This window comes from Sander lucioperca, chromosome 18 (genome assembly GCF_008315115.2).
Source record: "Sander lucioperca isolate FBNREF2018 chromosome 18, SLUC_FBN_1.2, whole genome shotgun sequence".
Lineage (NCBI taxonomy): Eukaryota > Metazoa > Chordata > Actinopteri > Perciformes > Percidae > Sander > Sander lucioperca.
In genome coordinates this window covers 15406570-15417997 of record NC_050190.1, presented here as the reverse complement: position 1 = coordinate 15417997, position 11428 = coordinate 15406570, and the positions used below count along the sequence as shown (strand labels likewise).

Below are 11428 nucleotides of genomic sequence, written 5' to 3'. Positions count from 1 at the left end.
GTTCGTTTACTGGTAGATCAGAGAAATAAAACTCAGGAATCAAATCAAGACCAAGATTCGTCCAGTTAAAGTTAATAACAAGTTTAGTGAAACATATTGCAGAATACAAGTACATGTACATGGATCCGATACACAAAGGCAGAATCTATAACGGACCGAGAGAGTTTCCCCTAGCATCAGGTGCTGCTAAGTTAAGATACTGTCTATTTATCCATTTCTGTCCCATCCCTGGTGGTGCTCTCATCATTTTGGATCCGGTCCAGATCTTCTGGCTCCAGCCGGCTCCTAACTAATTTGTAACAAACTGTATAAAAACATGACCTTGACTTCCAATTCTCAGCTCAGAAGAAACAAGCCGCTATTGTTGGTTTTTGAATACCTGTGTTTTAATCTCCTGCAAACTTTAAGGAGTTTTCATGAGAGCCAGGTCATTTCCATACAGTGACACAAATCCCGCGCTTGCAAAGTGCTGACCATTTTTGCCTCGTTCCCTCCCCCGATCAGAGAGGATCTTTCTCACACTCCCTTTATAATGTCTAATCACTGTAAAACTAGATGGCCTCTCATAACCCAGGGAAACAGAGGCACTGAGGTCAGCACCATGAACTCTAAAACCTTTTCTTAACACTTTCACAAAATATATTCTAACAGTAGAAAGTTTGTCTTGAAGGAGCAGTCAGACCTAAAATGGTTTAGCAACCCTTTGGTGTTCTTTAGTGTATTTTTTTATTATTATTTTCCAAAGACGGTTATGACCTCAACAATGTTACTTGAGTGTATTTGGGTTAAATGGAGATAAGGACTCTGTGACGCCCTCCTCTGTTCAGATTGAAAAAGTTTCATTTTTGAAGAAATGAAACCTAACCCAGCTGTTGTTTATAAAACTCAGCCCAGTTCGTGACTCTTCAAAACAGAGAACGACATGGACCCTTGTGAGTACTGTTCCTTTGACTGATACGTTTCTTTCAAAAGTACTTATTCTCTAATTAATATAAGCTTTTCTCATTTAAAAAAATAATAATGATAGTAACCAAGGCAAATGTCTCATACGGACTGTAAATGTTGATTTCGGCTTTCTTCTTTTGTTTCAGGGACAGTTGCCACCGTGGTAGGAGGTGCAGGTAGGACTTTACTGTCCAGCCTTATGTTTACTTAAATTGCTAAACTTATTTTACAGTTTTATACGATCACTATGACATTTTTTTCAATTCTTTTAACAGCTTTTCTAAACTCTTAACGCACCAACACACCTACAACACACAATTGGCAAAACAGTTCATTTCATTCTCAAAATCACACATTGTAAACTAAACTCCAACACTGACGTACTATGTCTACCAAAACAATGCAATCATGTCTCAAAATCAAATAATTCTTCCAAAACACTATCACATGTTCTCTTCCAACAGGAACATTTGGTCAATCACTGCACAATGTCATACAAAACACTAACATCACATGGAATTACAGAAACTGCATTATTTGATATGTGTCAGGTCTGCCCTTATACAATAGACAATAGTAGGCTATATTGTATTGACCATAGATTGTGTTTTGCACTGCAGTTTCTCTTGAAGCCTTTAGATGTTTGTTTTGTTGGGTTTAGTAAATGCATGCATTTTGTTTCATTTGCTGCAGAAATTCAATACCGAAAATGAATGACCCATCTCAGAGTAGCTTTATAGAATGTACGGTCTATGAAAAAAGAAGATACAGAATTGTCCTAGTACTCGTCTTCCTCTCCCTCGTGTAGGAATTCCTCCTTTCTTTGTGTTCATCTATATTGTTCAAATAGGACCTCTGTATGTACTACCATATGGTCATGTGATTGAAAGAACCTCAACACCTGAGTGTGTTTCCTAGATGTCAATCATCTTTGATCGATCTATTTGCATAACTTCAATCAGCTGTTTCTCAGTAGCAATGGAACAAAATCCAGGGGATATATTTGTGTTTCAATTTACAATATGAACAGCTGTTCACTTTGACTTTAGCCTTTAAGTTAGGTTTAGAACATGGTGTTATCTGTTCTGACATACAGAGTGAACGCATTTGTAAATTTGGCCATCCAATCCATTTTTTTGGTCTTGGTTGAGCTTGTGTGTAAAAGAAGTTCAGCATTTTAAATTTGTGTTAACTGTATGCGTCAAAGCAACAAGAAATGTGTTAATTGTATAGCCTACACAGACGGATGTTGTGCTAACTGTGTTAAGAGTTTAGGAAAGTTGTTAAACGTATTGAAAGAATTGTCATAGCAATCGTAAAAAACTGTAACGCTTTAATGTATAAAGCAATTTACATTTTTTTACATCTAAATGTATGTATACGTTCTTTTTTAAAGTGACCTGACAAGTTAGCACACTATCATTGACAACAAAGTTTCCTCTGCTGTGTTGTCCATGTGCAGTAGGTGCTGTGGTCGCAGCTCCTGTTGTTCTGGGAGCCATAGGTTTCACCTCAGCTGGAATAGCAGCAGGCTCCTATGCTGCTGGCATGATGTCGGCTGCTGCAGTTGCTAACGGAGGAGCAGTGGCAGCAGGAAGTACAGTGGCTGTTTTGCAGGCAGCAGGTAAATGCCATTACATGATTAAAAAAAGTATGTATGTATGCCTATAAAATGCTTCTTCTCTGTAGCTCCATACCTTGATATAAAACCTGTGTATTTTGCTGTAGGTGCAGCTGGTCTGTCAGGAGCTGCCACTGCAGCTGTGGCTGGAGCTGGAGCAGCAGCTGGAGCAGCAGCTGAATATCTAAGTCAGCTATAAAAATAAAAAAAAAAGGAAGGAAGGAACAAGATGCATTTCTGATGTTTTTACTTTTTGAATTGTGGGTAATGCAAATTTCATCAGTTCACTTAATAACCAGCACTTTTGTCATCTTAGACAACTGAAATGTTGTGTGCAATAAACCTGTCAAAGATACTGGTTCAGCGTCATCTGTAAATATTTCCATTCCTCATTATGTCCACCACAAAGGACTGAGTTAGTAAATTAGTGAAAGTGTTCAGTAGTTTATAAACTTTTTAAAATTAAAGCATCACTTCTTTCTGGTCACATTGTGGACATTAAAACTAAACACTGAGCTGAATGATGCTAAGCTCATACAGCTCTTTCTAGTCTGGAGATTATCAGCAGTTGGTTTATAACTTTGAGTATTGTATGCAAAACAAAGTTGGATTACAGTTTTTTCCAACTGCTTACACACAAAATCTTTTCATGTCACACGATTTTTGAAACCTCTCACTCAAAGTGCAAAACTACACAGCAAATCTCCAAAATCATAAGCTATTTCTCAGCCTTTCACTCAGTTTTCAATTGCATAAAACACTTTTTTTCAAAACATTACACACAATTCTCTACCTAAGACAAAAAAATCTAACAGGAAGTGACTTGCTTTCCTTTTCTAAACGCAACCAATCAAAATGCTACACTTATTTACCAGGGCACACACACACTCCTCACATTTACAAACACATTATGTCATAACTGAACACTAACCAATCACTGCTTTAGTATAGGCCTAAGGTCAAAGGTCAGATTACCTGTTTTGAACAATGGATGACAACAATAGACAGAGAGCAGGGGGAGGAGGAGTGAGAGACAGAGGACAACAACGAGGAGGAGGAGGAGGAGGAGGAGGAGGGAGGAAGAGGAAGAAGGAGAGCCATTTCTGATGAGATCAGGGCCACACTTATTCATCATGTGATCAACCACAGCTTGACCATGAGAGAAGCCCATCTTGAGTAGCTTTACAGTGGTGTCCATACTATGTGCAACTATCTAATGACTATTTCAGCATTACAAATCAATCAGACTTTGTTTTACACAAAGTGCATACAATCCCCTCCCCCCACCCCGACACACAAGCACGCACAAACACGCACGCACGCACACACACACACACACACACACACACACACACACACACACACACACACGCACACACACACACACACACACACACACACACACACACACACACACACATATATTCTTTATTCTAAAAATGATACCTTTGGTTTACATATGTTTGTACTTTTGTTTTCTTGTTTCATGCTACTGTATACAACACTGTGCTACTCTTACAAATGTAATGTTTTGCCCAATCAAAATTTTCTGTTTTACTGTAACATTACATTGTTGTTTACAGTGCACTTTTCAACCACTCTCAGCAGATAACTTTCACTCTAGAACATTGTAAATGTAGATATAAGCCTATACAAGACAAAAGAGCTTTAGATTTAGAACAACAAAACAACAAAAATTGACTATTATGAATAAAGTGTTTGCCGTTTGATGCAAATGCTTCATTTTGAGATGTATTTTGAATGCAGTGTTTCATTTTGAAGGAGATGTGAGGCATTTTGCATTTTTGTGTGTACAGTTTTGGGAATTGTGTGTAGAGTTTTGAAAAAAGGAGACATAGTTTTGAAAACGTGTGTAAGCAGTTGGAAAACACTGTAAGAAATACAAAGTAAAAGACTGAATCCTCAGTGTGTACAGTTTAATACAGCCATCATTCAAGTCAAGTCATCTTTATTTGTCAATTTCTTCACATATACTAGACGTGCCCCCCCCGCCCCCCAAGTGTATAAAACCCTTACCAGTTCAAGACTCATCTGTAGGCTCAAGGTGGGGTCGGTAGGCTACGCTACACAGCACGAGATGGGGCTTTGTGAGTATCATTTTTCTTTTGGCTATACTTATACTTTTTAACTGCTAATACTTATACTTATATAGGCTTTTCTTGTGATAAAATAATAACGTATTTAATTAAGCAAGATGAACTGTAAATGTTGATTTCGATTTTTATCTTATGTTTCAGTAACGTTCGTCGCTCTAGGAGGAGGAGCATGTAAGGCTTTGTACAGCTTTAATGGATCACCTGTGGGTTTTTTTTATGCATAACACTATATTATGCATGATTCATTTTAAAGTGAACTGCTAGATTAGCACACTATCATTGACAACACAGTTTCCTCTGCTGTCTTGTTGTCCATGTGCAGTAGGTGCTGCGGTCGCAACTCCTGTTGTTCTGGGAGTAGTAGGAGCCATAGGTTTCACCTCCGCTGGAATAGCAGCAGGCTCCTATGCTGCTGGCATGATGTCGGCTGCTGCAGTTGCTAACGGAGGAGCAGTGGCAGCAGGAAGTACAGTGGCTGCTTTGCAGGCAGTAGTTAAATGCCATTACATGATTAAAAAAGTGTGTATGCCTATAAAATGCTATTGTTACATTTAGTCTTTTATCTTGAGAACAATACTCTCTCAGTTTCTCTGTAGCTCTATACCTTGATATAAAACCTGTGTAATCTTGCTTTAGGAGCAGCTGGTCTGTCAGGAGCTGCAACTGCAGCTGTGACTGGCGTTGGAGCAGCAGCTGGAGCAGCAGCTGGAGCAGCAGTGGGATGGCTGGCTGCCATAATCATTTAAAAAATCAAGACGGAACAAGATGAAGATTTTTACTTTTGCCAAGTGAAGGAGGCAACTGCAAATTAGGCTATATCAGTTCACTTACTAAACAGCACTTTTGTGTTGTGCAATAAATCGGTGTAACCTGTGAAAGATATACTGCTTCAGTGTATAACTGCAGGTCATGCATGCTGGAATAACACTATTATGATATCTTAAGTAAACATATAGTACTTCACTTGAGAAGCAACCATAACATCCAGGGCCAACACATTAATTTCTTCAGTGACTTAAAGATTGAAGTTTGTCTCTGTTTGAATGCAGGTTTGAAGGAACAGTCCAAACTAAACTGGTTTAGCAACTCTTTAGTGCTCTTTAGTGTATTTTCTTTTTCTTCTTATGTTCCAAACACAGTTCTGACTTACCACCTCAAAAATGTTAATTACTTGAGTGTATTTGGGTTAAATGGAGATAAGGACTCTGTGACGCCCTCCTCTGTTCAGATTGAAAAAGTTTCATTTCTGCAGAAATGAAACCTAACACACCCCCCCCACCCCAGAGTATATATAACCCTTCCCAGTTCGAGACTCATCAGTAGGCTACACTACACAGCAAGAGATGGGATTATGTGAGTGTCATTTTTCTTTTGGCTATACTTATACTTTTTTAAGTGCTAATACTTTTACTTATATAGGCTTTTCTTGTGATAAAATAATAATGTCTTTAATTAATATATGTTTCAGTAACGTTCGCCGCTCTAGGAGGAGGAGCAGGTAAGACTTTGTACAGCTTTAATGGATCACCTGTGTTTATTTTTTAAAACATATAACACTATATTATGCATTATTCATTTTAAAGTGAACTGACAGATTATCATACTATCATTAACAACAAAGTTCCCTCTGCTGTGTTGTCCGTGTGCAGTAGTTGGTGTGGTCGGGGCTCCTTTTGTTCTGGGAGCCATAGGTTTCACCTCAGCTGGAATAGCAGCAGGCTCCTATGCTGCTAGCTTGATGTCGGCTGCTGCAGTTGCTAACGGAGGAGGAGTGGCAGCGGGAAGTCTGGTGGCTATTTGTCAGGCAGCAGGTAAAACCCATAACTTGATTTTTTTTTTTTTTTTAAATGTTAATCTCGTGGTTTTTACGTTCATTTTAACGGTAATTTCGGGGGTGGCAGTAGCTCAGTCCGTGGGGGGGTTGGGTTCAGCCGTTCAGCAGTCGCAGCCAGCCCACTCACTCTGACATCTCTCCATTAGTGCATGTAAAGGACCTGTGTGTGTGTGTGTGTGTGTGTGTGTGTGTGTGTGTGTGTGTGTGTGTGTGTGTGTGTGTGTGTATGTATATTGTGTGTATATTTCAGGCCTCTGTGTAGTGTGTAATAACAACAGAATGTTAATTGTATTTTCCCCATTGGGGATCAATAAAGAGTATAAATTATTAAATTATTATTATTAATTTCACATTGTCATAATGATATGTAGCTTTTGGTTTACAATAGGCCTACAGTGTTTATGTAGAACATGATGCTAGTAATGCTACCATTTTACTTAGGCTACTCTTTTAGCTTGAGGACAATCCTTTTGTCAGCTTCTCTGTACCTCGATCTAAAGCCTGTGTATCTTGCTGTAGCTGCAGGTGGTCTGTCAGGAGCTGCCACTGCAGCTGCGGCTAGCGCTGGAGCAGCTGGTGTTGGAGGAACAGTGCTAGGCCTCGCTGCACTCATCTGAATACCATGAGGGACCAAGATGCTTTCACAATCTTTTTTTTAACTTTTGCCAGATGAAGGAAGCAATTGCAAATTACATCTGTTCTTTTCATTTACTAAACAGCACTTTTTATGATTTCAGACAATGTTTTGTCCAATAAATCTGTGTAACCTGTGAAAGATACTGGTTCAGAGTGTCATCTGTCAATATTTCCATTCCTCATAATATCTACCAGAAAGGACAGAGTGAGTAAATGCATGATGTGTTCACTAGTTTATTAACTTTTTAAAATAAGGGCAAGCATGTTTTTCTGGCCACAGTTAAGCTGTGGACATTAAAACCAAAACACTGAACTAAAGAACGATAAAGTTCAGACAGATGTGAGGAACTTAATAGTTGGGACATTATCAGCTGTTGGTTATAACTATGATTGACACATTTTACTTCACACACAGTCACTTGATCCATTGTTACATAATATTAATTAGCGTTGCTTTAAGGTAACAGGCTTTTCAACTGGAGATAAAAAAAAAAAATAGGTGGAACTATCGTGGTGTCTATCTATGATGCTGATGGCAGTACCAACACTAAGAATGATGTTGGAGAGTTATTTTTCATTCAACTTAGTTTTGACTCCTTACTGTATTGTGGGGCATCACATTAGTGTCAAAAGGATTCCTAATATGTTTAGGGTTATGTTTATTTCATTAATTGGGGGGGGGGGTATTGTATGCAAAACAAAGTCGGATTGATTGATTGATAATGCTGAAATAGTCATTAGATAGTTACATACCTGTTCTCATTTCTGAATGTTTGAATTACAGTATGTGGATGCCACTGTAAAGCAACTCAAGTTGGGCAGGACTCTCAGTCCAGCTTCTCTAATGGTCAACCCATGGTTGATCACGTGATCACTAGTGTGGCCCTGATCTTATCAGTTCATCCTCTTCTTCCTCCTCCTCCTCTTCCAACTCTTCCTCCATGAACTTGTCCTGGTTGTCATCCCCTGCCTCTCCCTCTTCCTCCCCCTGCTCTGTCTATTGTTGTCATCCATTGTTCAAAGTAGGTCATCTGACATTTGACCTATTTATAGGCCTATACTTAAGCAGTGATTGGTTAGTGATCAGTTAAGCATAATGTGTTTGCACATGTGAAGATTTTACTGTATGTGTGACATGGTGAATAAGTGTAGCATTTTGATTGGTTGTGTTTGGAAAAGGAAAGCAAGTCACTTCCTGTTAGATTTTTGTGTCTTAGGTAGATAATTGTGTGTATACGGAGCCCCCCTGGTCCCACTTTGTCAAAAACAATTAATTATAACTATCTCGTGGCCTCAAGATAGTAACTCGTGGCCTCAAGATAGTATCTCGTGGCCTCAAGATAGTAACTCGTGGCCTCAAGATAGTAACTCGTGGCCTCAAGATAGTAACTCGTGGCCTCAAGATAAGTGTATATAAAAGGAGAATGCACAATGGAGCAGCTTTTCTCCCCAAAGCAGAGAGTGCATCAAGACATTTAAAGGAATATAAATAATAATAGAAGTTGGTAAATAAACAAGTATATACATGTAAAAAGTATAAATATAGACTATAAAATATGAAGAAGAATTATAAAGGGCTATGGATATGCAGTCTCACGGCAGTTCGTGTAAATGTCACGTTATTTTCTCGGGGAAAGGACTCCGGGAGACGGCTGGGAAACGGCTGAAAATGATGCTCTGTAAGCTGGGAGGCGGCCGCAAGGCGGCCCGCTGGGGACGCACCACAATAACGGGATGGCGGAGGTTGGGTTTGGAGAAACATAACGGGGAAAGGGCGCCTTACGCGCCGGGAGACGGCCGCGGGGGACCCGCCACAATAACGGGATGGCGGAGGTTGGGTTTTAGGAGAAACTCTCTGCACTCTCTGCTTTGGGGAGAAAAGCTGCTCCATTGTGCATTCTCCTTTTATATACACTTATCTTGAGGCCACGAGATAGTATCTCGAAGCCACGAGTTACTATCTTGAGGCCACGAGTTACTATCTCGAGGCCACGAGATAATATCTCGAGGCCACGAGTTAATATCTCGAGGCCACGAGATACGTATCTCGAGGCCACGAGTTACTATCTCGAGGCCACGAGTTACTATCTCGAGGCCACGAGATACGTATCTCGAGGCCACGAGTTACTATCTCGAGGCCACGAGATACTATCTCAAGGCCACGAGATAGTTATAATTAATTTTTTTTACAAAGTGGGACCAGGAGGGCTCCGTACTGTGACGCCCTCTTCTGTTCAGATTGAAAAGGTTTCCTTTTTGAAGAAATGAAACCTAACCCAGCTGTTGTTTATAAAACTCAGCCCAGTTCGTGACTCGTCAAAACAGAGAACGACATGGACCCTTGTGAGTACTGTTTCTTTGACTGATACGTTTCTTTCAAAAGTACTTATTCTCTAATTAATATGCTTTTCTCATTTAAAAAAATAATAATGATAGTAACCAAGGCAAATGTCTCATACGGACTGTAAATGTTGATTTCGGCTTTCTTCTTTTGTTTCAGGGACAGCTGCTGCTGTGGTAGGAGGTGCAGGTAGGACTTTACTGTCCAGCCTTATGTTTCCTTTTTTTAAACTTATTTTAACGCTTTAATGTATACAGCAATTTACATTCTAAACGTATATAACGCATGATCAATTTTAAAGTGGCCTGACAAGTTCGCACACTATTATTGATAACAAAGTTTCCTCTACTGTGTTGTTGTCCATGTGCAGTAGGTACCAAACTTCAACTTTCTGCTTGACGCTCTGGTCGCTCAGCACGGCCAAAACGCGACGCGAGAGAAGCCGGCTTCCATTGGAAATGAATGACTTCCTGTTACTTTGTAGCTCAAGTCGGCGGTGGTGTGTACGTACAGTAAGGCTGCTGGCTTGGATAAGATCAGCCACAGTGCTTTTAAGACTCAATTATAATCCCTGTACCAAAATCCATCTCAGGTGAACCCATAACCATCACAGGCTCATTACATTTCTTGGCATAAGCCTACATATAAGCAATACACTATCCAATATTAAATCAGACCACATCATCAACTTAAGAAATTCAAAGTAAAAGACTGAATCCTCAGTGTGTACAGTTAAATACAGCCATCATTGAAAGTATCCTCACTACATCTATAACAGTTTGATGCTCATCATTGGATATGTTCACCTGACAACTTGAACAGAAAGTGATTCAGACATTAACCCACTCTAACTTTCTGTAAACTGAGGAAAGTTTGCTGCCACTGATAGCTTTCAAATAGCAGGGAAATACCCCCCTCCACTGACAAAAGTTTAGTATTACATCTAAGTTTATTCACAGAGTCATATATTTTAAAGGTCCCATGACATGGTGCTCTTTTGATACTTAATAATATATATATATATATAACTGCAGGTCATGCATGCTGGAATAACACTATTATGATCTCTTTTTTTAAGATTTTTGTTGGGGCTTTTCCCTTTATTTTATAGCGACAGTGGATAGACATGAAAGGGGGAGAGAGATGGGGGATGACACGTAGCAAAGGGCAGAAGGTCGGCTTCGAACCTGCGCCGCTGCAGGACTGAGCTTACATGGGGCGAACGCTCTTACTGGGTGAAACCTAAAGTGCTTAAACAAAGTAGTACACTAACATTAACAACTAATTTTACTTTCCTGTGTTGTTGTCCATGTGCAGTAGGCGCTGTGGTCGCAGCTCCTGCTGTTCTGGGAGCCATATGTTTCACCTCAGCTGGAATAGCAGCAGGCACCATTGCTGCTAAAATGATGTCAATAGCTGCAGTTGCTAACGGAGGAGGAGTGGCAGCAGGAGGTTTGGTGGCTGGTTTACAGACAGCAGGTAAATGCCATTACATTATTTTAATCAAAAAAATGCTACTGTTTCATTAGTCTTTTAGCTTGAGAACAATACTCTCTCAGTTTCTCTGTAGCTCCATACCTTGATATAAAACCTGTGTATCTTGCTATAGGTGCAGCTGGTCTGTCAGGAGCTGCCACTGCAGCTGTGACTGGAGCTGGAGCAGCAGTGGGATGGCTGACTGCCAAAATCTTCTAAAAAATCAGGACAGAACAAGATGAAGATTTTTACTTTTGCCAAGTGAAGGAGGCAACTGCAAATTAAATCAGTTCACTTACTAAACAGCACTTTTGTCCTATCAGGCAACTGAAATGTTTTATGCAATAAATCTGTGTAACCTGTGAAAGATACTGCTTCAGTGTTTTCAGAATTTTGGACATAGGACTACATTTCCAAGTTAGCCAGTGTGTTATTTATCAGTGGAGACCGTTTTCAAC

At 39.8% G+C, this 11428-nt stretch overlaps 2 protein-coding genes across 2 annotated transcripts in view; both read left to right on the top strand.

Moving 5' to 3' along the window:
* Positions 1–828: 828 nt before the first annotated feature.
* Positions 829–11341, top strand: LOC116035730 (interferon alpha-inducible protein 27-like protein 2A). The gene is made up of 5 exons (XM_035994814.1): positions 829–932; positions 1092–1121; positions 2408–2569; positions 5320–5398; positions 11150–11341. The coding sequence occupies exons 1-5, from the start codon at positions 923–925 to the stop codon at positions 11187–11189; spliced, it is 321 nt and encodes a 106-aa protein (XP_035850707.1). The 5' UTR covers positions 829–922; the 3' UTR covers positions 11190–11341.
* LOC116035731 (interferon alpha-inducible protein 27-like protein 2A) overlaps positions 9398–11428 on the top strand; it is a 29155-nt gene continuing 27124 nt past the window's right edge. Inside the window, exons 1-4 of the mRNA XM_031279031.2 lie at positions 9398–9496; positions 9654–9683; positions 10812–10973; positions 11104–11174. Coding sequence (XP_031134891.2) covers positions 9487–9496; positions 9654–9683; positions 10812–10973; positions 11104–11174 — 273 coding nt within the window. The 5' untranslated portion in view covers positions 9398–9486. The remainder of the gene's footprint in view (positions 9497–9653; positions 9684–10811; positions 10974–11103; positions 11175–11428) is intronic.

Coding starts and splice junctions, on each gene's coding strand:
- LOC116035730 (XM_035994814.1), top strand. Junction 1,122..2,407: donor CACCGTGGTAGGAGGTGCAG/GTAGGACTTTAC, acceptor GTCCATGTGCAG/TAGGTGCTGTGGTCGCAGCT. Junction 2,570..5,319: donor GGCTGTTTTGCAGGCAGCAG/GTAAATGCCATT, acceptor ATCTTGCTTTAG/GAGCAGCTGGTCTGTCAGGA.